Source organism: Numenius arquata, chromosome 12 (assembly GCF_964106895.1).
Source record: "Numenius arquata chromosome 12, bNumArq3.hap1.1, whole genome shotgun sequence".
Taxonomy (NCBI): Eukaryota; Metazoa; Chordata; class Aves; order Charadriiformes; family Scolopacidae; genus Numenius; species Numenius arquata.
In genome coordinates, this window is record NC_133587.1 from 39,160,310 (window position 1) to 39,184,229 (window position 23,920).

Sequence of the window (23,920 nt, forward strand, 5' to 3'; positions counted from 1 at the left end):
GCTGGACAGGAGGGCAGCCAAGTTGGCTGCTGTGATTTCTCCTCCCCTGTCACGGGGGGATGTGAGGAACAGCAGGCAATTCAGCTGGCACATCTTTGTAAACACCTATCCTGAGCAGCAGCACAGGCAGCTATGATGAGGGATGCAAAGAGAAAATCATGGGCTTAACCCGAGATAAGGCGGACTTTGCTTCGCTGTGTGCTTCAGTGCTGGGCTGGCTATCTGGTGGGATCGCTGCAGGAGCTGGCTGATAACGGACCAACCGCTGGAAACCCAGCAGAAGCTGAATGCGAAAGCCTGAGAGCGCACAAAGCCACAGCCTTGGAAGCAAATGAGCAGCCAGGAGGAAGAATCGATACGCACAGGGAGGAAGCCGCAGCCCACGCCAGCACACTGGGTCCCCATCCCTTCTGCGGGCAGGAGGAGCGAGGGGGCTCCGAGCACAAAGCACGGGGTCAGGTTTGGAGGTGGCCTGGAGACAAGCCCATTTGTAGAGCCCCCAGCCGAAATACATAAAGCGAGTGAATTACCAAAAAAAAAGAAAAGCCTCTCCAGGAATAGGAGAAATGGATGAATCCTCAGTGCTATTGTCTGTAAGCCACTAGAATCAAACAGGCAATCAGCTCTCCGCAGCAAAATACTCCCTTCCTCCCACAGGCATCAGTCCAAGGAAAGTGAAGGCACTTAACAGTCGTGTAAAGAATCAATCATGTATTTCAAGCGGCAGCTCTATCAAGCTGAGAGCACAACAAAACTTAATTCCTGTGGGAAATATCTTTCATGAGCAAGCTGCTTAGAGCAGAGAGGAGGAGGGCTCAGACACCAGTCTAGGCTGTTCTATTTTTTTTTTTTTCCCCGAGTCAATTGATTTAATTGCTACGCTGAAGTGCTTTCTCTTCATAAAGATTCAGCAAGTCTTTTGGTGTTAAGTTCAGGTTTAGGAATGTGTTAGACCAATTGTGCAAATTGACTGATAGTCCCCAAGCAGGCCTATCAATTATATTTGTGCTTTCTTTATTCTGCACAGTGTAAAAGATGGTCTGAAGAGTTTTGGTTTTCCTTTCTGATCGTTGTCATATTTTATTGATCTAGAAAATATTGTTTGTTGTGCTACTAAGCGTGCTGTTCCCTTACTGCAAAATAAGCTAATTTTCAGTTTCTTAGCATTTTCTTACCTATTGCTTGAGTTGAAATAATCTGCCCTGCATACCTTTTTCAGTTGTTGAAAAAGGATTTGGATTAAATTGTTTCTCAGGGCACAGAGGATGTCCTCATGTCCTGCCTATCTACCCTTTCTCCTTGGGTTCCCATGGCTGGACCATGTCCTGCCCCTCAGGCACTGCAAGCCATAACCCTCCACACTGACTCCCAGGGCAAAAAAGGAGCTTGGGACCAGGCACATCTGGGATGGGTGATGGGTGAAGGATGGGAGAAAAGCCTAGCTCACATGAACCTTGACATGGGGATTATGGACCACAAGAACTTAACGGTAGAGTGAGAAAGTCAAAACAAAAATCTTGATAAAGGCTTGGAGAGCAAGATTAAAACTGAGTAGCTCTGACTGGGGCAAGACACACGAGAAGGACATCTGAAAGCTACATGGTGCAGCCACCCAATTCACTTTCCTGAGCTGCTTCTTCCAGATGTCTAATTTGAAATGTTGGGGTTTGATTTCCAGAATTACTGGGCTTCACTGGTGAACACGATGGACCCCAATCACTTTACTCCTAAGTTTCCTTTCCATAAGATTAGGGTAATTCTCCAGGAGTACTGCAAATACAAATGAGTATTTTTGAAGCACACGGAGTCTAAGCAGTGACAAGAGGCACTGAAAAACCTCTGAGGACGTTAGTCATTTTGTCTTTGAAGTAATCTTTGAATGCCTGAGTTGGGAAGTCTGCCCGAGCTGGCCTAAGGCTACAGAACAAATGATGAGAAAGCGAAGAGCTGCTCTTGAGTCACGCACTGTCCACCCTTTGTACTGAACAGGGCACAGGAAAAATGAGACACGGCTGGCTGAAGAAAAGACTATGTTATAAAGCATATAGACAAATGGGAACAATTTAGGTTTTCATAAGCAACCTTCATTTTGACACATTCTGACTTTCAGGGCTTAATGTTCCTTTTTTTTGTGTGTGTGTACATACAGGCTTAACTAAAATCAAAGCGTTCAAAAGAAAATTCTTAAATATCTTTAATTATAGCTGGGGCACCAAAGTTGACTGTTATTAGGAAGAGCTCAGCTGGAGTCAAAACACATGAAATTTTGTGTAAAATAGGTACAAGTTGGAGCTCAGTTTGCTCCCTTAGGTTATGGCAGAAAGTTACTCTTTTCAAAGTGCCTGTATATGGACTAAATTACATTTACCTATTACTTAAACCAGCAAAGAGGATCTTTAAAAGGACTTAAATGATGTATAAGCCTCTACTAGCACTTTGTCAAGGGTGAATTGTGTTTTCTACTTTCTTTCCAAGGATTTGAATGGGCTTTGGATTAGACCCTGAAGCCAGATGTACGCAAAAGAAAATTATGTATATTAGTTTATATTGTGTATCAAGGATTTATTTCTCTCAGCTACAGTGCTACATGTTATTTCAGACTAATTTTCTTATTGTCTTCTTGTTCACAGCACCTAAAATGTTCTCTTTGGCTGTTTAATAAGGGCTTTCTACCCCACACAAACCACAGGCAAATTAATTAGTGCTATTAAGGCTATATGGCTACATCCAGTATTTGGCCTCCCTGTTTTGTTTAAATTTATGACATAACATTAAAACCATATCCTTTGTATAATTTGCAAAGCTTAACCTCAAGATCTGCTTGTTTACTTGTTCAGGAATGAAGCTGTATGTGTGGCAAACAGGTTATCCTACATCTTTATCTTCATTATTAGAGATAGGATATTCATGGCAATTTGAATAAGACAGTGAGAAAATGAACACCAGCTGAAGTGGTGGTGGAAGAATGGAGCTATGGCTGAGCTACCAAAATAGCTGTTCTGTGCTCAAATGCAGATGTAGTTATATCATCATTAAAATGTCTTATGTGCCAACCCATATAGTTTCCTCTGCTGCCATATCTGGTACAGTTAAACCAGCACAACTCTGGATATGTAAACCCTAAATGGCCCAAATCCTAGTAGGAAGAACCATCATTTTTCTTTTAGAAAATATTGTAATAACTCTGTCCAGGACAATAAACATTAAGTTGCTTTCAAGCAAACTCTTACTTTGATTATCACGTAAATGTAAAATAAAGAGAATGTGAATTTCAAGGTACCATCTGTTCAAGTTAGGGCTAGTCATGTCACATAGTTTACTGACCTCCTGCTCTTTCTTTAACATCTCCATGGCTTCCCGAAATTTTCTTTCCTTTTCCTCTGTTTCAGCAATAGTGGCTTGGTTCTGCTCTTCATACGCCATGGCCACAACAGCCAGAATCAGGTTGACCAGATAAAATGAGCCCAGAAAGATGACTAGCATAAAAAAAAGCATGTAGATCTTCCCAGCAGATCTGAGAGTCTGTAAGCATGAAAATAAAATCACTAACACTCGTTTACAATGCTTTTTAAAAGGAAAAATAAATTAATTATTTTTTTAAAAAAACCCTTAGATTTACAATATAATTGAATTCAACCTTTATTACTAGCCCAGAGTCCTTTTGATGACAAACAACAAACTCCTGCAAGGAAATAAACTCCTCACCAATAAATTTTTATACCTTGCTCAAAAATTTTGTGCCTTGCAGTAGAATTCATTTTTAAAAGAAGAATGCTTTCCTTCTTTACCAAGCATCTCTGCTGGTTTTCTTTGAGAATGGATAATCTTACAATCAGCTGCAGTGAAAACCTCCCCCACACAGCTCAATCTATTTTTGTCCAGTGCATAGAAACTTTCCAAGCAGATTCATGCTGTATCCCTTCAGATGTCTACAGTCTAGGTCCTTTACAGTCAGTGGGGAGAAAAAGATACTTTTAGGGTTCAACTCATCTAATGTTATTTAGACGTCTGCTTCAGGATAAGAAGAACTGAACCTTGGGCGCTGTTGACTGTATTGCCTGGTTCTCCACAAGATTTGGACACAGAATTGGAGTTTAGGGTAACAGGCTGAGCTTCTATTACAGATGTGTCCCATGGTCAATTACTTGATGCTAGTGATATAAACCACTGTCTGATATTACAAGATCAAATAAAAGGAAGTGATGTTCACCCTTATTTGCCGTGACAGTTTCAGCCTTCCAGAGTCGTATGTGTAGCTCTGTGCCAAGGAAGCAAATATAGTTGTTTAAAGAATCTTCAATTTAATTGTCTTACATTTTCCATAAATGAAATTGGATAACTGGCTGCATGTGAAGCTGAAATCCTGAGTACCTTTAAAGATGTCTCCTTCAGTACCTTCAAAGTAGTATCCATCAGCACTAACGCCTTTGGTTTCCTTACGAGCACACTTGGTTTTGGCAATTTTGAGACGCAGAGGTAAATCTTCAGTGGCTTCATGAACGGAGCATGTAATTCAGTACCAAACTATCATATCTAGATCTTCAGAGTTTGCATACATTTCAGGAAATGCATGCTAAAATGAGTATTTACTAGCAGACCACCTTGCATGTGACTAAGTTGACTCTGACCCCACCGTGTCCCTGGATCTCAGGGGTCCATGATGAAAATTTTGCAGGTTTGCAGCAGGGAGAACTGAAAGGTACTCACTAGTCTTGCCATCTGCTGAATTTGTCTTCATTATCATGCCTTGCAAAACCAGATATGTCAAGTATACAGGGGTTTCTCTTGTCCTTTTTTTGAGCTGGACTCAAAAGATTAGTTCATGTTACACCAGCCACCAAAAAAATCATTAAGTGGTGACTTGATGACCTTTACGAAGTGGTGAACTCCATTTAGATTCAGGTAAATTACCCAATGGATATTTAACTGAAACAAGATGATGTGTTTGTTTTATATTCTTAAAAGCAATAAAACAGTCTCATACCTGTTGATAGAGACGTTCCCAATAATCTTGAGTCATAAGACGGAACAAAGAGAGAAAGGCCCAGCCAAAAGTATCAAAGCTAGTGTAACCATGGTCAGGATTCTCCCCAGCCTTCAGACATATGTATCCCTCAGGGCACGTGCTGCAAAACATGACAGGCAATACGTTAAATGCATTACAGATGGCTTCAGCATGGAGAAACTGATTTCCAAGGGAACATAGTGAGTGAGCTTGGTTAAGAGCACAGACCCTCAATGGTAAATTCCTTCAGTGGGTGAAAATACAGGAGACAGGTGGATGCTAACTTCACAACACCAAAGATCTTTGCCATCTTATTCTTCCTCCCAAAGGGTAAACTGGGAAATGGTAACCATAGCTCAACCTGCAATGGCAAATGGGTGCCCAGCATTTCAGATATTTGGAAGTGACTGGAATTAGGTGCCTGAACAGGAATTTAGTGCTTAAATATGATTTCTCTTGGCACCTATTCCTAATTAAAGATTATAAACTTGGTGTCTCCTATTACAGGTGTGGGTAATACTGTGATGGTGAACCTGCTTTTCAGGTTACACAGTCTGACACTGGCTGGATGACATCAGCGCGTGCCATCTGAGCACCTTCCCGATTGCCTGCTGCACCTGACCTTGCACTCAACCCCTGCAAGGACTGAATCTTTAATCTAAGAAACCCAGCCCTTTGTTCCACTCACTGCCGTAGTCTGGGGTCATGACCTTTTTTTCTGTTTCTGCCAGGAAAACGTTTTCCTTGTGTGTCTTGCAGGTCCACGTATTAAATGGCATGCAGACAGCACGAATTTCACTGGCTCTCATTAAACTTTGAGACTCTCTACAAAATTTTCTAGCCCCATATGCCAGAAAACTGTATGTGAGTACTCACTATGTGAGTACTGAATCACATCATGAGGTGAAACCCAAGGTAGAAGAGATCCCGGGTCAGTGGGCCTCCCTCTCTCCCAGAATGGTGTGATATGATTAGTCAAAATATCCCACACACCTCTTGCATATCACAAGCTGCTTTCCAAATATAAGACATGCCCCATCAGAAACTGAAGACACAGAACAGTATGCAAAGACTTACTGCTGTATGTATCATAGGAAGAGAATATGAGGTCAAGGATGTTGCCAGTGTCCTGGAGCCTTACAGTATTTGGGAATTTATTAGGTGGGAACCATCTAACTGTAAGGAGGAACAGATCTCAGCAGAACTGGCAGAGGTGCCAGATATCTCTGTTCTCCTTATGCTTCAATCGAGATGTGCCTGTTATGATTTGGTGCAAATTCTAACTGACACAACTAGGGAGGGTTGGAACAAGAGGGATTGTGAAAGCCCTTTGTCAGAGAACAGAGACGCTGAGAGAGACCAACTTCCAGGCAGTGTTCTGGTAATAGAGCAATACCCTCCGTCCTGGCAGATGATGAGCTTGATGTTCTACCTCTCAGATGGAGGAATCAAAGTTTTTCTGAACTGCCTTTGGATAGGATGGTTATTGTATTATCCAGCCACTTTAGACCAGACTTCACCAGTCATGTAGAGTGTGTCCAAATACACACACTTTTAACTTTTTTTCTCCCAGCAAAAAACCATAGAGTCTTTCAACCACTGCTATTTTTTATCAAAGTAGAATACTGCCACAAATCAAAATGCAAAGCAGTAATAAAAATAATGCAAGGTAATTTATAAAATGCCACACAAAAAAGAAATTGACTCCTGAGAAAGCAGAGTATGTCTCAGTATAAAAATCAAGGATTTTTTTTTTTTTTAAGTATGTTTTTTACTGATACAAATCAAATCTCTGCAGTACAGGATAGCAACCTTGTATTGCATGTGGAGATGAGAATACATTGCTATAGATTTTGAAGTTATACAAAACTATGGTGTCAGCCACCAACATTAGACATTCAACAACAACTTAAGAAGCTTAATTTAATATCATTAGTCAAGCACAAATTTTTAAGTAAGTCTGCTTTAAATACTGAAAAAAGGAGTGCTGAAGCATTGCAAAATGTGTGCATATCCTTGTTTGCATTAGTCTTCAGAAAAAGCAATAAAAAATGAAAAAGAACAGTTGATGTTTAATGAATTAAATGTAACACACAAGTGAGAATATAATAAGTGATTCTGCCACCTTAGGTAGACCCAAATTAATTTATATCACTTGAGAATTTAGATGATAGTAACTATATCTCACAAAGAAAGAAAAAGGGAGACACTTTTAATTTTTTCCCTACCAGCCTAGAAATACCCCCTTCTAGATCTTTCCTACTTTGACTACCTATTGTCTCCTGGTAAGAGCCACATTTGAATAAAAATTACAGTAACATTACTGAGCTAGAAGAGAATAAAATGCAAAAATCTCAGTTTTTTTCCCCTAAAATGTGCAAATGCACACTGAATCTCTCTTGTATACCCGTGTCCTTTTTTGAGGCGGCCTTTTCATTAAATCGCCTCTCTCCCAAAGGCAGCATCTGCTGTCACTCTCTGCTGTAGACACATGAGATTTCTGCTTCTGATCTGCTGCTGCAGGCAGCCTCCAGTGCCCACGATGTGCTGCTGACACTGTTCATGGGCTCTGAGAAATGGATCCTCTGGGTTCCTGAGAAGGAAACCCTTTCTGCTCGCTTGTGCTAAGACATTGTGTCCAGACAGGACATGAAAATTTTTGTAAAGCTCATTACTTTTGCCATGAGAAAATGACTGCGTTCACACACTGTGCTCAGGTGGAAACCAAGTGATCATGTCCAGAGGTGGGCAACCTTTCCCTAGTCTTCCATGAAAGACCAATCCCAAGTGGCTCCATTGAACTGGTCTCATCACTCATATTTTAACGGTGTTACTAAGGGCTAAAACATCTGAATACAGCTGTGAGAAACCTGATGCTGATTACTTTAATGGTGAACTTAAGCCTAGGCAGGGCAGTTGATTGGAAATTAGGTTTCATCTAGAATAAGCTGCCTAAAATTTTAGGCAAAATGGAAATTTTGCCAGTAATTTCAATATGAGAGAAAGACTTTCCTCTTGATCTCTTCACCATTTTGAACAAGAGAGTCTGAAAGACAGGAGACATTAGAAGCATTGCACTTAGATGTATTTTCATAGGAAGCTCTCAGCACCACAAGATTAAAGGCTACAAACTCAGTCTTAAGTTCACTGGCAATGTTGCTTCTTGGGGAAAGTCTATTTTGATGATGAACAACTTTTGAGCAACTACTCAAATAAGTTTACCACAACTACTTGGAAAGCCCTAGAACAGGGACACATCCTCTGACTGAAAATGAGCAATGGTACCTCAGACTTATATTTTCTGTTTATAATACAGGTAGTATTTTTTTCATGTTTCATTCTGTCTTTATGTGTCTCTCAAACCTTTTCCACTCAGCAATAGATTGCTGGTGTGAAAAGATCTGTCTGACTCCACAGTGAGTGTACATGTTCTCTAATATTATGTTCAGGTGTAAGAGCATTCAAAAAGGGTGTCATCACCACAAAAAGCATGAACTCCAGCTCAGAAATGCTATTAATGTTAGCTCAAATCCTTCTTACGGAGGCTAGACACTTGAGACAAAATATCTTACTCCTTATTCTTGCTCACCCTCTTTTGTAGCTGACAGAAGTGATAACCCGCGGGGTGTGAGAATGTGTTAAAAACACTGAGAGGAAAACAAAATGCTGCTTCCCATAAAAACACTCTACAGAAATTTAGGTGTAAGATTCTCACATGAGAATATTATTCTGCAACTGACACCATTTCCTCTGAAGATTTTTTTTAAGGAGTCTCGAGATTTTGCTGAAGCATTTTGGATATATAATATTAAGCATTCCCCTGCAGATATTTTAGCAAACTCTTCAGTTTCTTTTACCTCAGGGAAGCATTTCACAGGATTGCACTCTCTGATGCACAGGGATGGGCAACAACAACAAGCTACATAAATATAACATCCTCCACAGGAGCCTCACAGGATGCTGTTCAATTGATCACAGTAAAATTAGTGTCATTGATTCAGAAAAGTTAAAAGCATCAGTCTACCTACCTATCCGTCAGGCTGTAATCACCATTGTAAGCTGGCATTGGCACAGGAAATTAAAGAACATAAGAAACAGCTTTGTTTTAAATAACACAGATTGGGAATGCCAGAGAGTTGTAGCCAAGGGGCATAATTACAAAATACTCTGGCTCGAGAGTTTAATCTAGGCAAGCCAAGTAACCTGCTGATCCAGACTGTGGTAGCCAATAGGGTTGTGCAATAAAAGAAGATTTGTAAGGCAACCATGTGTTGGATTGTAACATTCAGACCCTGAAAATACAGGGAGGTTTGTCCGCATGTTACCAGAAGTTAGCATCAAACAGCTGCTAATGTCAGCTACGACATCTGGTTTAGGTTGCGAAGACACACACTATAACTTGCTATACCAAAGAAGCAATAATGGAAGACAAAGTGCATACCACAGACACACCAAAAATTAGGAAAACAAAACCATATTGTGGTAAGGGCCCCTTGGTGTTCCTGCTTAGGTCACAGCTTAAGCCCAAGAGTGCTGAACTGTTTAGAACTGATGTCTTTGACACGTGGCTAATTCCAGGGAATGGAAATCACCCTGGTGAGCGTGGTGGGATTTCAAAGCCTAGCAGGACAGGTGTTGCCCATGGCCTCCAAGGCTTTTTGGTGTGCACAGTAGACTTTTCCTTGATCTGCCTCTTCATGATAAAGTCCTTAATCCACAAAGGAAAGGCTTATATCTCCTTTAGGTCACAGGCCTGAGTGCTCTTCTCTGCACTTTCCATGTTTTCTCATTGTCTTGGCTTTGAGGGAGGAGATCAGCAGCCAAACAAGCAGAGCATGCTGTGCAGTGGTGGGGCCGGAACAGATAAATATCCTGAGACTAACATTTGCTCCTACCTGGCAAGATAAAACTACCCATTCTGAAACAGGGCAATACTTTTAAAAATGTATATAGTAAGGGCAACAGGGCCTGTAGGAGAAAGGGGCTGAAAGGCAGCAGCACCCCATCAAAAGCTGGGCATTGCCATCAATGGGTGCTCAGTCACTCTCCTTCCTCTGCTCTTTCTTGTTTTGTTATATTAAAGACTAATCATGGTTAGAGGGTCTGATTTAGAGTTCCCCATTAATTACCATTTAAGAGCCAACATTGGACTCGCAGAGGCACACTTCTGGTTGGACAGGTCTGACTAGGACCTCCCAGCAGCGCTCACTCCAGGGGCTCACTTAAGGGGTCAGAGAGCATTTGAAGGGCATTTTTTAAAGCAAGGGGTGCCAATGGTCCAAAAGGAAGGAACTGTAAGCAAATCCAACCAAACACCATAGAAAAAAGAAATAATTAAAAGTAAGAAGAGCTCAGAATAAAGAGCCAACTTCGATCAGGAGTTGAAACTGGAGGAGCAAAGGGAAGGAGATGCTTATGAGCAGTCTTGCTCACAAGCTCAGAGCACCCACTGAGCTGAGCATCCCACAGACTTGCATCCACAAAAACCACTTCAGACTCCCTCACTGGCTACTTGTTCAGGCAGATGGAAAACCACTGGTTTCTGTCTGTGTTATCAGACCCTTCCACGCACTCATGCAGGCAGCGAGAGGAAGAACCCCACCTGCTGCAATGTGGCTTTTTTAGTCTTCATGCTGCAGCAAGGTAAGCAAATTCTCATTTCTTCTCACTCAACCCAGTGGCCAGACACCAGATCTTCCAACTCATCAAACAAAATGCAGAGCAATAATTTGTCATCATAAACATAATGACAGATTAGTCCTTAATAAAGACTGTAGCACATAGTTGGTATGCTTCTCTCATGTGGCTGATGAGCTTATTAAAGCTTTGACTAAGAGGTAATATTACCCATCCTTAAGAATTGAGTGGATTTGGATTTAATCCCTACTGCTGCTGTTTAACCAAAGATATGATCTTCCAAATACACGACTGATCCCTAGGAATGGGGACAGGTATTGCTGCCCCTAAGCCTGTATGATACATAAAGTTACGGCCATGGCCCCTGCAGCATTTTCAGGTGATATACTTGCGTTGTGGTTTTTCTCATACTCAAGTGAGAGGTTTTCTCACCACAACCTCATTCTCATGTCACTGTAATCAAGACAGAGTAGATGGGAAAGTTTATGCAATTTACATCAGAATCTAGTTAAACTCATTTAAGGTATGTTGTGTAGTCTGAATGTTGGTAATAAGTAAGTTAATTTGCTTCCTAATCAGGATGCAATTAGGGTACTAGCTCTGGTAGTTTAAACGCATTTCATTCTTTCCAAAATCTCCTAACTTTGGTGACATTTGAAGAAGTCACATTTGGGCACTGTATCCCCTTCCTCACTCCCTTTCCAGCCTTTCCCACCCATCAGCCAGCTACACCCTGTCAGACTGAATTTGGTGAGTGTTACAAACACACCAGTCCCACTCAACACCACCCACTCCAAAGCTTCCCAGGAGCCCATTCCCTGAGATGGACCCATTCATGCAGCAAGTTAAACACACATTGCCAGACCACGACCTGCCTGACAGAGCTGGCTGGTCTAGACATCACCTGCAACAGGTTGTTCCTCCTGTCCTTGCCCATTGCTGTCACCTCCCAGGAGTACATATATGCAACTAAGACATCTGAGCACCATCTTTACCCCAGTCCATCCATGGACTGTACTTCTGAAATGCAAACTCGCCAAGTCAAGGTTGGGGGGGGGGTCTTCTCACCCTACTTGTCCAACATCCAACACAATACGGCCTGAATCTGGGGCTGCCTTATATTAAGACAAGAAGTAGTAATAATGATGATAATTATGATGATGGTGATGATACTACTACTATTACTACTGCTACTACTACTACTAATAATAATAAAGATTTAAGTTCAGGCAACCTAGAGCTGCAACGGTCCTGATTGCCAGCAGCAGAATAAAAGAACCTGCTGGTTGCATTACGCTCTGCTGCAGTTCCCCAGTTTCCAACACAGCTAGGATTGTGTTACTGGGCACGTTTGCTTGTAGTCAGGGGACATAGAGCTGTGGGAGAGCATGCTGTTTGACATGTTCTTCTGGTGGACATACACATTGTTCCAGCCTCTCCGCCTGCCAAGGGCTGGGTGAGAGCTGCAGCGCTGGGATGTGTAAAGTAGCATTGGTGGAAGCATCTGATAGCAGCTCTGCTCCTCAGTACGGTGCATGTTTCTTCTCTACCCTTGAGGGGAGTGATAAGCTTTTGCAAGGGACTTTAAATCACCATGTGGAGGGTGCATAAAGGCAAAGGAATGTTATTACAGCTCAGAGAGATCAAAGTGCTGCATCGCTGTACATGCCACAAGGAGTACGCTGACAGCACAGTGGAGTGGAGAACCTATCACAAAAATGTTGCTGTTGGTACTCATGGTGACTGTGAAAACAGCCATATGATGCAATTTTATATGTTGGTATTAATTACCTTAGTAAAATACCACAACACAAAAGGAAATTTTTTTATTTTTTTTTTTTTTTTTTATGATACTTTAGAAAGAGTGAGGACTCACTCAAAAACTTTGTGGAGTGCTACTCCATATGGTGCTTCCTTCATCCCTTATATGTAATAAGCTCCGTGACAGCAGAATTTACCAAACCAAATAGAATCTCACCCCACGCTGTACATTATTTTAATGTACCCTGTTAAGAAAAATCAAGGTCATAGTGAGGATAAAGGTAGCTAAAGTTTCTATAGCAACAGTTACTAGGATGCCGTTGCCAAAGGTGCTTTCCTGTTGCATCCTGAAGTAGATTTACTGGCTGCTTTTCCTTCCTGTCCACTAGTCTTTTTGGTAATATCAGTACAGACACGATGCAAATGTGCTTTCTTTGTCAGGATGATCTCGTAGACTACTCCTGCCCACGAGCTGAATATACAGAACATATCATGTGAAAGGGAAATAAAATATTAAGCAGTCTGACCTTGGGTTCTGAAAAACTGCATACTTTTCTGAAAGCCCAGCTCTATGTTGTAGTTGCAAGTGAAAAAGTGAAAAGAACGAAGATAAGTTTCTCTTTTTTTCCTGCTTGTTTACTTTGTACATTGATAGCATCTTGCCTGTTTCTCTTTCTCCTAATGGACAAATTTCCTTGTTGTTTCTATTGCTCTTCCAAACCTTCAGGCAGAAGGGGAAGAAAAAACAGCAGTACAAGCACAGCAGAAAAATATCCCTGTGAACTTACAACAGGATAAAAGCGGAAGTGCTTTAGACTTGAAATGTATCTTCCTTTTTCATGGACAGGTAATTCCACACCACTGTAGCCCCTGTAAGTCTTTGTGAGGAGGCATGGGATTCTGCAGTAGTCATAGGACGAGGGGTAACGGTTTTAAACTGAAAGATGGTAGACTTAGATTAGATATTAGGAAGAAATTCTTTACTGTGAGGGTGGTGAGACACTGGAACAGGTTGCCCAGAGAAGCTGTGGATGCCCCATCCCTGGAGGTGTTCAAGGCCAGGCTGGATGTGGCTTTGAGCAACCTGGTCTAGTGGGAGGTGTCCCTGCCCACGGCAGGGGATTTGGAAATAGATGATCTTTAAGGTCCCTTCCAACTCTAATTATTTTATGATTCTATTATTGGTCATCTCATCAAAATGAACAGCTAATAGTCATGGAGAAGGAGCAAGCCATAATTGCGTGGACAGCATGAAGCAGGTTGGTGTGGCCTGACATGGAACGGTTCCCACAGCTCACTCACTGGGAGATGTGGTCTGATGATTGCTGCAGGGTGATGGCTGGTAGAGCCACTGCTGATGTGCTCTAGCAGGATGCCTCATTGCATCTGAAAGTGGGATGAGGCTCAGTGTATCTCATGTTGACAGCAGTATCCTTGGACGCTCCCTCTCTTCTTGCCTGGTGTTGGCCGTGTCCCATTGCCTGGGGCCAAGCAAAGAGTGCTGGAGTTTGTCCTTGCTGTAGGTCTTTGATCATACCCTAAAGCATTGTGTCCAACTACAGGTCTTCCCTTTGGCACTATCACTGTAAATACTCATCTGTGGATATGTGGTAATTTTGGCATCAAGGGCCACTTTTCATACAATAATAGGGTAGATGCCTTCAAAAGGCCTGTGATGCCTGATTGCAGGCAGTGTGCAGTGCTACTTGCTATCACCTGCAGCCCTTGCAAAGCACAGTCCACTTGATGCTAAAACTGGATTTCACTAAGGCTAGAGGAGTTTTCAGCTTTTGCTCCTAGCTAAGATCCGGTAAAATTTGATCATTGTATAGGATATATACTGGACCTTCCTCAGGGCTAAAACAAGGTGTTCAAATTGGATAAGCTACTACACTGGGAATTAAATTGAAAAGCAAATTTATAGAATTTCTAATCCCTTTGAAAATCAAGACTATCTGAGCTTTCTAAATTTATTTTAATGAAATCAAATACAAGAAGCTGAAATTGCAAAGAGAACCAACTTGGACAAATCCCAGAGCTGCCACATCCAAAGAACAACCAAATCTAACCCCGAAACACATCTAGAAACATGAATAATTCTGCAAATATGCTACTTCTTTTTTTTTTTTTTTTCCCGTTAACAGAGCCTCGCTGTTAGCGCTGCTTCCAGTGTCTGACCAATCTGTGACACACATCTCAGAGCAGAGGATTTTTCCATTAAGGTGGTGCTCTGAATGTGCTTGTTGTGAAACACCGACCAGGCGTCACTAGCATTCACTTTGAGCCAAAGAACATCTTTGATCACAATCATTTGATTTTCCTTCTATTCCAAACATTACTTCTTGTTTCCATTGGACTCTCTGTTCCTTGTAAATACAAAGCAAATTCTTGCAGTACATCAAGGAGAAAAATGCTGTTGGATAAACAGAATGATAACCAGCACAAAAGTCCTGTTTGATTAAATGAAGAAAAAATCAAATTTCAGAAAGTTTCTGAGGCGTCACATGGGAAACCCCACAGGCAGGTTATTTCTTGTGCAAACAAGAAATATGGCATCTTTCCAGTATTCCTACCATGTCTCTGCAATGTAATTTTTAAAGTATCTCCTTGAGGTTGCCTGAGCATACCTAAAAACATAAAGAAATGGTTTTTTCTTCCAGTTGCCAGTTAAAGTACCAGAGACATGTTTGCTGCTGCTGAGTGACATACATCTATTCCAATCCCTTCTGAACTAGAATCAATATTAGCTAGGTCCATTACCTCCTGTTTTATTGGCAGTTTGGGTGCTTGTTCAGAAAACAGTCCCTCCTAGTAATGTAATAAAGCCCCCACCTTGGAGATAATTAGGTTGTCTGTGATATAGCATACACTGATGATCATTTCCCTGCTGATTTTGGCCTGCTACTCCAGCTCAGGTTGCAGTCTCTATCACTACACTCTCTTACATCAGACCATCTGAGTCTCATCACCTAATAATTGCTATAGTAGCTTTATTTAGATTTTTTTTTTACTCTTCTATAATAACAGCAACCAGCCAAACCTCAGAGTGTCATTAACATGCTTTTGAAAATGCACTAAAATGGTTTTGCCAATTACCTCAAGATTTAATATCCTGGCCACAACACAGATAATTCCTCACTCTAACAACAAATCCCTCCAGGAGTGCACACATGACACCACCCTTCCCCGCATTTCCTTTGAGTCCTCAGTATATCCCAAAGGCTGATAAATTCAAGCTCCAAACTGGGAGCAGAAGCACGCTCCAAAAATGTTGTGAACACTCAGACACAGCCTTGTCAACTGTCTTTCCCTACCCTGCTTCCTGGTGCCTTGATGGGTTCCCTACTTAACCATCCTCACTTGTCATTAATTTCATTTCGAATAGATGGAGGAATCACAGTCTGATGCATCCACTCACTCTTAACTCACCTCCCCTGATACTGTGATGCATCCCAAAAGGTCCCGCATGTTCAGACTTTGTGTTTTACTATTGAACACACTTGCTCTCGGTTTTGATCATTGAAGAATAAGAGAAAACAAATTCCAATCTGTTAGATATGTCAGCTTGTAAATTATGGCATCTCTGTCCTAACAGGTGGGAATACATGACTTTGCAAGTCCCCTGAGGCCTTAGGGTCATCTTCCTAGTTACCTTCATGCCTTTAAACTAACGGATGACTGGCAGGAACTCTGTGCAAAGCGTAGCAGATGAGACAACACTCGCTAGTTCTGAGCTAAAAACAGTGTAAGTAAGAATATTTATTCCCCATTTTTAGACATTTAAAACTAAATCTAACCCAGTGCTATTAAATACTTAACTAAAACAGGAAGAGGCTGAAGAAGAAAGAACTGATACGCAAAGGGAAAGTGAGTTTCCCTTAGCGGCACAAACACTGCTAGTTTTGATGTATTTATCAAAACAAGCTCAAGGATTCTAGGTGTGGAAGTGGCATTTTCCCCTTCTTGTACACGAGAGCTGGAAGTTCTCCCCTGGCTGTTTCAGGCTGTGACTCTCTCATGGGTCTAGTGCCCTCATTGGGGGCTTTCTCCAGTCCTGGCTTTTTGCTGACACACTGCAATTTATTGACTTTCTAGGGAAGGAAATACAGGTGGTTTTGCTAATATGCCTTGCTAGAACCCAACCCTTAGATCTATACCAGCTACTAATATATAGATATTCCATGGATATTGGATTGGTATTTAACTTCCCACCATTTGGACAATTCCAAAGCAGCAGTCCCTAAACTGTGCCTCACAAACTACGCATAATCTAATCAACCCTTTTGACATTGCTCATGACCTTAGCAGCTTGCCACCACCGTGCTTCAGGTCATCAGGGAGAACAACAGATAATATTTCATGAAATACTGTTGCTGTGCTGAATATTTTTTTGCTCAATACTGTTGTCTATTGGCTAGCAAAGACAGAAGTCCACCAGCATAGGTAGATTGCCAAATCCTGGGATTCCCGGGAAACATCCCAGTAGTCTTGGAGTCCAGCCTGCGCCTGGATAAATGCAATGTATTACAATCAACAAAGCACTTAATTAATGAATGCTGACACTATACCTTCCATGGAACAAACAAAGAGGAAAGCATGGCCCTCTGCCCAAGGAGCTTACAGTCTAACTGAGACTGGCAATACAGATCAGACACACAAGACATGCAGAGGGAAGGCTGACTCCTCAGCTTTCCCTTTGTTTTATTTAATACAGATATAGACAGTGGCAGCAGAAAGTAAAGCATCTCTCTCCAGGACCCCATGGCTTTTCTCGTCCTCCTCTCCATAAGCAAGTTCAGATTTTGGATTTTGTCTTCCCTTCATCTTCCTGCTGTCTCTTCACTTAAGTTCTTCCTGATTAAAACTCTTTTTTTTTTTTTTTCAACCTTTCACATTTAGTTCTACGAACTCAAAACATGTCCCTCCATAAGTAGATCATCTTGCCTCCTCCCCTCACTTGACCTAGGTCATCCATCTGCCTGGTTCAAATACTTTCACATATTTAGATCAAAAGCTCATCCATCCCACCACTCTAAAGTCTTTTCTTTCTTGTCCTACAACTCCTAATAATCCCTGCAAAGATTGTAGGCTGTTATCTCCTCTGCCCACACAAGATCCCATCTCTCTCCATCCCATCTGAACTCTTCCATTTCCATCAAGATCATGAGAACCTGTCAAGTAAAATCACACCCTTAGACAAAGCGCTTAGACCCCGAGGACTGAATGCAGGAGGAACTGTTAGCATCTACAGATGGTAGGGATATGAATAAAGTCCTTCATGCAGAGTAAGCTGTATACCACAGGAATTATTCTGGATCTCTTCACTGTTTATACTATAAGAGAATAAAACACGCGTAGTCTATAAACGTATCACGTACAAATGTAGATCACAACTCAAAACTGAGTACCTTCCCACCTCCAAAGCATGTTATTTTGGGGACTAGCATTTGTTGAGTTGTTTATCTTCCTTTGCGAAAAGCCAAGAAATCATCATCAGTCTAAATCCCTCCAGCTTTTCCGTTTCCATTCCTCCTTCATTTCCTTTAAAATACTCTCCCCTCAGCCAAAGTGTTACTTAGTTTTCACTGTTTATTTTACTGAGAAATTTGAACGTATTGAGAAAGAACTGTAATAAGGCCCTTAAAGATTTTAGACCTGAATAAGTGACACACACAAACTTCTCTTCCCCGCAGTTCAGAAAATTGTATTACTATGCACAATATTGTTATTATCCTCTCTCCTATTACAACTGACACAAGGAAGTTGAAATATCTACTTCACGCTGTTAAGAAGTGGACAGAACTGAAGGAAACATAGCAAAAAGAAAGAAAGAAAAAAAAATGTGCAACAAAACCAGGCCAGAAGTGAAGATATTTTTAAAGCACTTACCCAGCATCAGTGCTATTGCCGCACAGTAACACATCTTCAGTACCATTTTTTATGAAATAGTTCACTGCAACAGAAATAGAGAAATAGATTTTTAAAAAGTACATTCTGGGAATGATAACATTCACAAATATCACCCACCAACCGGCATATGCAACTGGGACAGTAATTGGGAGATGAATGGCATGCTTTTGCTTTGTTTTGCTAATTTTAACTTTTAGAAATTGAAAAAAAAAATATTTTTTTCAAAGCTCTTTAGGCACTTATTTTTGGAATTCCCAATCTGACCAGCTTAATAAGGTGGCAGCAGGGCTCTGGGCAATGTTTGTAGGAAACATCATCTAGCCATGTCCCTGGCTGTTCTAATCGAGAACACTGTTACGGAACTTACTATAGCACTATGGAGTGAAACCAAACCATAAGTGTGCCCATAACTTTTACACTCTGCACTGATGAGATACATATTAATTGAAATTTGTGATATAGAAATTCCTGACTCATAGGTTAAATATGCAAGCAGCTATAAGTCAAAATGTAATAATGCTAACAAAGCAGCCCACTCCCCCAATCTGGTAGATTCCGCTCAGCACAGAAAACATACAGTATAAAGCAAAAGAAACAGAAAAAATGCTCCCTGTTAAAGATCAAGCAAACAAGGAAGTATTCATAAATACAAATATTTATCAACACAGTCATCTGTAGAGAGACAGACACTTCTCGAGGGAGACTCAGAGGAGCAAGCTAAATTTAAGTGCTCTGGATCATTCCCCCGTTGACTATCAATGAGGCTTAAGGAAATTAGCATCCCCAGGCTAATGAGAGCCTTTGTGTACACACTCCCTCTTCTATCCCCAGCCAACAAAGTCTAACATTCAGAGAAACATAACAGGAGGGCAACTTCTTCTAAAAAGGATAAACAAAACCAATTTCCCAGAGAGAATCTGAAGAAAAGAGAATTTCTAAGGAGGATCTCTAAAATGATCCTGAATGATGGCATGGACGAACGAATAAAAGCATTGATCTAGAAACATAATAAATGCAAAACAGAGGCCAGCAGCTGACTGATGGAGGGTAGACACACCAGCGTCCTTTGCTGCAGTAGAGAGGATGCAATCTCCTGTTGACATAAAACATGATGGTGCCAGCCTTGCACAGCTGTTTGTGAGCAGAGGGGCCTCTGCAGATGATGCTCAGAAGAGGTTCTCCATTCTAGGCTAACCCTCTGTTGTGAAATGTTTTAAAAATCAAGAGTGACAGCTTATCCAGGCAGGCTATGCAAAGAATGCTCAATGGCACAAGCCACCGAACAGATGTGCTGTGGCTTTCTCAGTAAGCTGCAAGCAGTGGAAAAGCCCTGCCCTGTTGCATGCCAAGAGGGAATAACTGTCCATGAGCTTGTGGTTACAAGGGCATGTGATGGTGTTCACAAGTTATCAGAGTTTATATCCTGCTCAGACAGTGTGCTTTTCTGCTTTGTCTTACACGTGGGCTTTCTATGGAAAGATCATGACTGACAAGCAACACCCAGCTATTCAATATGGTTAAAGATCTGTGATCGATCACCATGGAAGGGGGAAGGACGCCGTGTCTTCCATCTCTTTTCACCCTCCACTTCTGCTTTTATCAGGACAGATGGTATCTTATTTGGGATACATAGAGTTAGTGCCACAAACCCATCAGACTCTGGGGTATGGAGGAAATACAGCACAACCATGAGAGAAGAGGTAGACAAGCAACTCCAGAGGTTCTGTGCCTTGTTATGAAATGGCCACCACATGGGGTACCCTGAATTTCACAAACGTGCGCTGCTCCCTGGGAATTGCAACTTCTCCTACTGCAAATGCTAAGACCAAGAGGACCATAGAACTCTCATTGTGTATCGACCACTTTCTTCAAGGGATGACTGTAGCTCTGGAGTGCAGTGCTGGCTGAAGCCCAAACCAACACCTCGGGGCCATCCAAATTAGAAGATGAGAACAGAGTCAGTGCACAGTAGTAAAGAGGAAAAGGAAACTGTGTGTGCCAACAAGAAATTAAAAATCTCAAGAACAGACAAAATTCTGTTATCTGTTGTTGACTTAAGCATTTATATTTCTAAAACAAGCAATACAGCAGGTGCCAAAGAGCACTATGAAATGCATGATGAGGAACCAGCGCGGAAATGATGCTGGGAGGGGGTATCTTCACCACAGAGTCTGCAACTGTGCAACCGAGTGTCACAGCCACCGTGCCAAACATCAGCCTGAGGAAGAGCTGAATTGCTGATTCCCTACTGATAAATGAAGGGGGGATTAGAGTATTAGACCCAGGGAGACAAATTGCTGTATTATCAAAAATGCGCACAACAATCAATTTGTCATTCAAAGCAAGTTGGTTTGGATTTCGATCAAGACACCAGGCAATCAGAAGTCTTTAAGAAGCAAACAGTCATCACTCTTGCTTTTAAGCACAAACCACCTTGGTATCATATTAACCCATGGCCTCAGCTTTCCACCAGTTAACTCTGACATTGACAAAGAACATAAAAATCCTTCTTCATTTACAGTAGGATTTTCCCTCTGAAACATAGACTGCTCAAACTGATCAACACCACCTGAAAACACAATGAATTTTTTGTTGTCTTAGAAGATTACAGTTAGTTTTGTTTTGTTTTGTCAGTTTTTTCACTGCAAAAGTTCAGCAGGTCCATGGCAAATAAAATAGGAAAATTAAAGTGAAAAACAAAACTGAAAACCTACATATTAGACTTTTTTTCCAATTTTTGAAGTAAAATTAACTGAAATAATGACATTCACATGCATGTTTGTGTACATAATCTTTATGCAAAATGCCATTCTTTCTAAAGGAAATTCTAATTTTTTTTCTACCAGCTTTACTAAAATGTTGATGTCAGTTTTAGTGTAAACAGTGCGTTTTAGGAACTTTTCTACAGGAATTTCCAGAATAAGATAACTACTTGATCATATTAAAAGAATTTTTAAAAAATGGTCAGAATAACACCGGATTCATATCAGTTTCTTGTCCGTCACACATTATTTACTCCATCATTGTCAAAAAAACTCATCTATTTTTCAATAATACAAAACATTTCAAGTCAGCAGTCAAAAATTCAATAGAAATATGTTTTTTAATAACCAGATGCTATCTTCTCCAAAACATATGCATATTTGTGCCTGAGCCTTATAAATGCGTACTAAGACCCTGTATCTCCAATGCTCCTGACATAGTATTACTTGTGTTAGGTTGATTCTGTTGCTATTAAATATGTGTATGATGACAACATATGCTGGTGTTGTCTTCCCAGGGCCTGAGTTTTACAGGTGCTGAGTTCAGTGAAATAATCCTGTAAAGTGAGTGCTCACAAGAAGCTTCTTACCTTCTTACAGAGTTTTGTCTACCTGCAAAGTACAGTGAGATGATGGCAACTCCTTCAGCCAAAGTGGCTCAAGCACCAGCAACAGTAAAGATTTGACCCAAACCCACCACCCCTGGTTGTGCATGGGGTATGATGAAGCTCACACTACCATAATCTCACTGCAGCTAGCACTTGTGCCAGTTAGATGGAAAACAGTAGAAGTTTACCTTCATCTACTATGAATCACATCTTCGTTGGCATTGACATTAACACACCTCTACCATCAGAGGAAACACTCCTCTAATGAATCCCCTTAATTGTTTTCAGGAAGGGGCTAATAACAAATACACATTACATTATTATGTGGTAGGGACTACTGGTGATTGTCTGTAGATGTGACATGGAGCCCAGACAGCAAAACAGCACGACCATGGAGTGGGGTAATCTCTGCTCTTCCCCACACCAGCAAATGGACCTTATACTAAACACAGCCCAGGAAATAGCGTTCACTAATCCAGCTCAGTTACATTTACATCAACCCAGAGTAATTCAATCTCTCCAACATCCTCAGAGATCCTGCCTTTCCAGGGGCACCAAGAAGCTTGGTAGCAACCCTAATTATCAGTGGTCCCTCAAAGCTTAAGTTCGCAACAGCATTAGGAAGATGAAAATACATCATCCCATTTTTCCCCCCTATAACAACATGAGTTGCTGTGTCTCCTGCAAGTTCATGCTCTGGCTCCTACACTGTTCAAAGCACACAGCATTAATCTTAGTTTTAAAGTTGCTGTAAGCAAGAAGTGAGGAGATACACAAATTCCTCTAGACTATTTTTGCAATGTCTTCCTTCCAAAGTCAATTCCTCAAGCTTCTCACCATTTCTGCATTTTGTTCTACACTTTTTCCCATTTAGCAATATCTTTCAGATTTATGCATTGCTCCCTTCCACACCAGGCGATTCTAACAAATCAAACATTCACAAGGGCTCCACCTGTAAAGTTAATAAAAAAATAGGAAGGCAAACTTCTTCAAAAAAATAATTTCTTCTAATTAAAATTATGTTCCAGCTTGTACTTTCCACACCTACATCACACCACTGAGCAGAAAGCCAGTGGGATACGTAGAGCTGCAGGGTAGAAGTCCTCCTCATTTCTGTGCGAAGGAAAGTTTCCCGTTCAGAAAAACTGAAAAGGTTAGAGTCAGCTTAGAAAACATAGTTTCTGAGTCCAGCTTCTGTTCCTCCTTTGAAGACCCAACTGAAATTATATTTTGACTCCTCTTACAACAAATTCATTTCAATTCGAAAAAAAACCCACTATATATTATCACCCTTGCATAAAGAGCCGCATTCAAATACCATTAGTCACTGCCCAGGGTAGAGTCCTCTGGCTGACTTTCTAACAAAAACTTCAGAGAGGTGTCTGTTATCTCAGACTATTTATTGCAGCCACACGGGTGCTTGCTGCTTGGAGACTTTCTTCCTGAGCTGTGGCTGGCACAGAGCACTGACAGCCACGAAACACCCCGATTCCAAATTCAAAATGCAATTCAGAAAGCCCCATCACCTTACAGTTGGGACACGTGACACAGAAGCAAAATAGATAACACCCCCTCCTCGCCCTTTCGCCCACCGGCACAAACACACCGTACCTCCTGGTAATACATAATAATTAAAATGAATCCTTGCTACACTTGCTGTGTGCACACTGTGTCACAAACGGTGAAGTCTCTAATAAATGAAATTGAGTTTGAAGATGAAAAACATGCCTCACAAAAGCGATGGAACAAGCTGTGTTAAGGGTATTATTAGGGGAGAATGCTTGGGAATAAATGGCACTGCCAGTTAGTTCTTCCCTGCTAAAAGGGGTTGCAAATAATTATAATAATCAGTTACTCTCCTGTTGCTCACCCCATGACACGGGATCTGGCTCTCCTCTGCTGTCCCCTGGCATTTTCTGCTCCCAGCCCTTCTGCTGGGTTTGCAGGCTCTCAGGTGCTCTCCCCTCCCTTCTCGCTTCCCACCCTCCCCCTCCTCTTCCCCTGGGCACTCGCTTCTGGCCCACCTCTCTCCTGACACCTTCCCCCATAACAGCCTGGAAGGACATTGTCAAAACTTCAGTTAAAAAAGGAACAGGGGGAGTTAATTTTGAGGATAGTTGGGTGGGTAGAGGGGGCAAAGATCAAGGGGACAACTTTTTTTTGGAGAATCTTATATACAGCATTGGCTAATATGTGAATTATGTGACTTTAGGGTGACTGCGGCCCTTAATTCTGGG

General features: G+C 41.4%; 1 protein-coding gene across 1 annotated transcript in view; it reads right to left on the reverse strand.

The window, feature by feature from the left end:
* Window positions 1–23,920, reverse strand: part of LOC141471274 (sodium channel protein type 5 subunit alpha-like) — a 217,763-nt gene that overhangs the window by 118,204 nt on the left and 75,639 nt on the right. The window contains exons 8-10 of the mRNA XM_074157715.1: window positions 18,293–18,356; window positions 4,985–5,126; window positions 3,325–3,522 (exon numbers count right to left, since the gene is read on the reverse strand). Coding sequence (XP_074013816.1) covers window positions 3,325–3,522; window positions 4,985–5,126; window positions 18,293–18,356 — 404 coding nt within the window. The remainder of the gene's footprint in view (window positions 1–3,324; window positions 3,523–4,984; window positions 5,127–18,292; window positions 18,357–23,920) is intronic.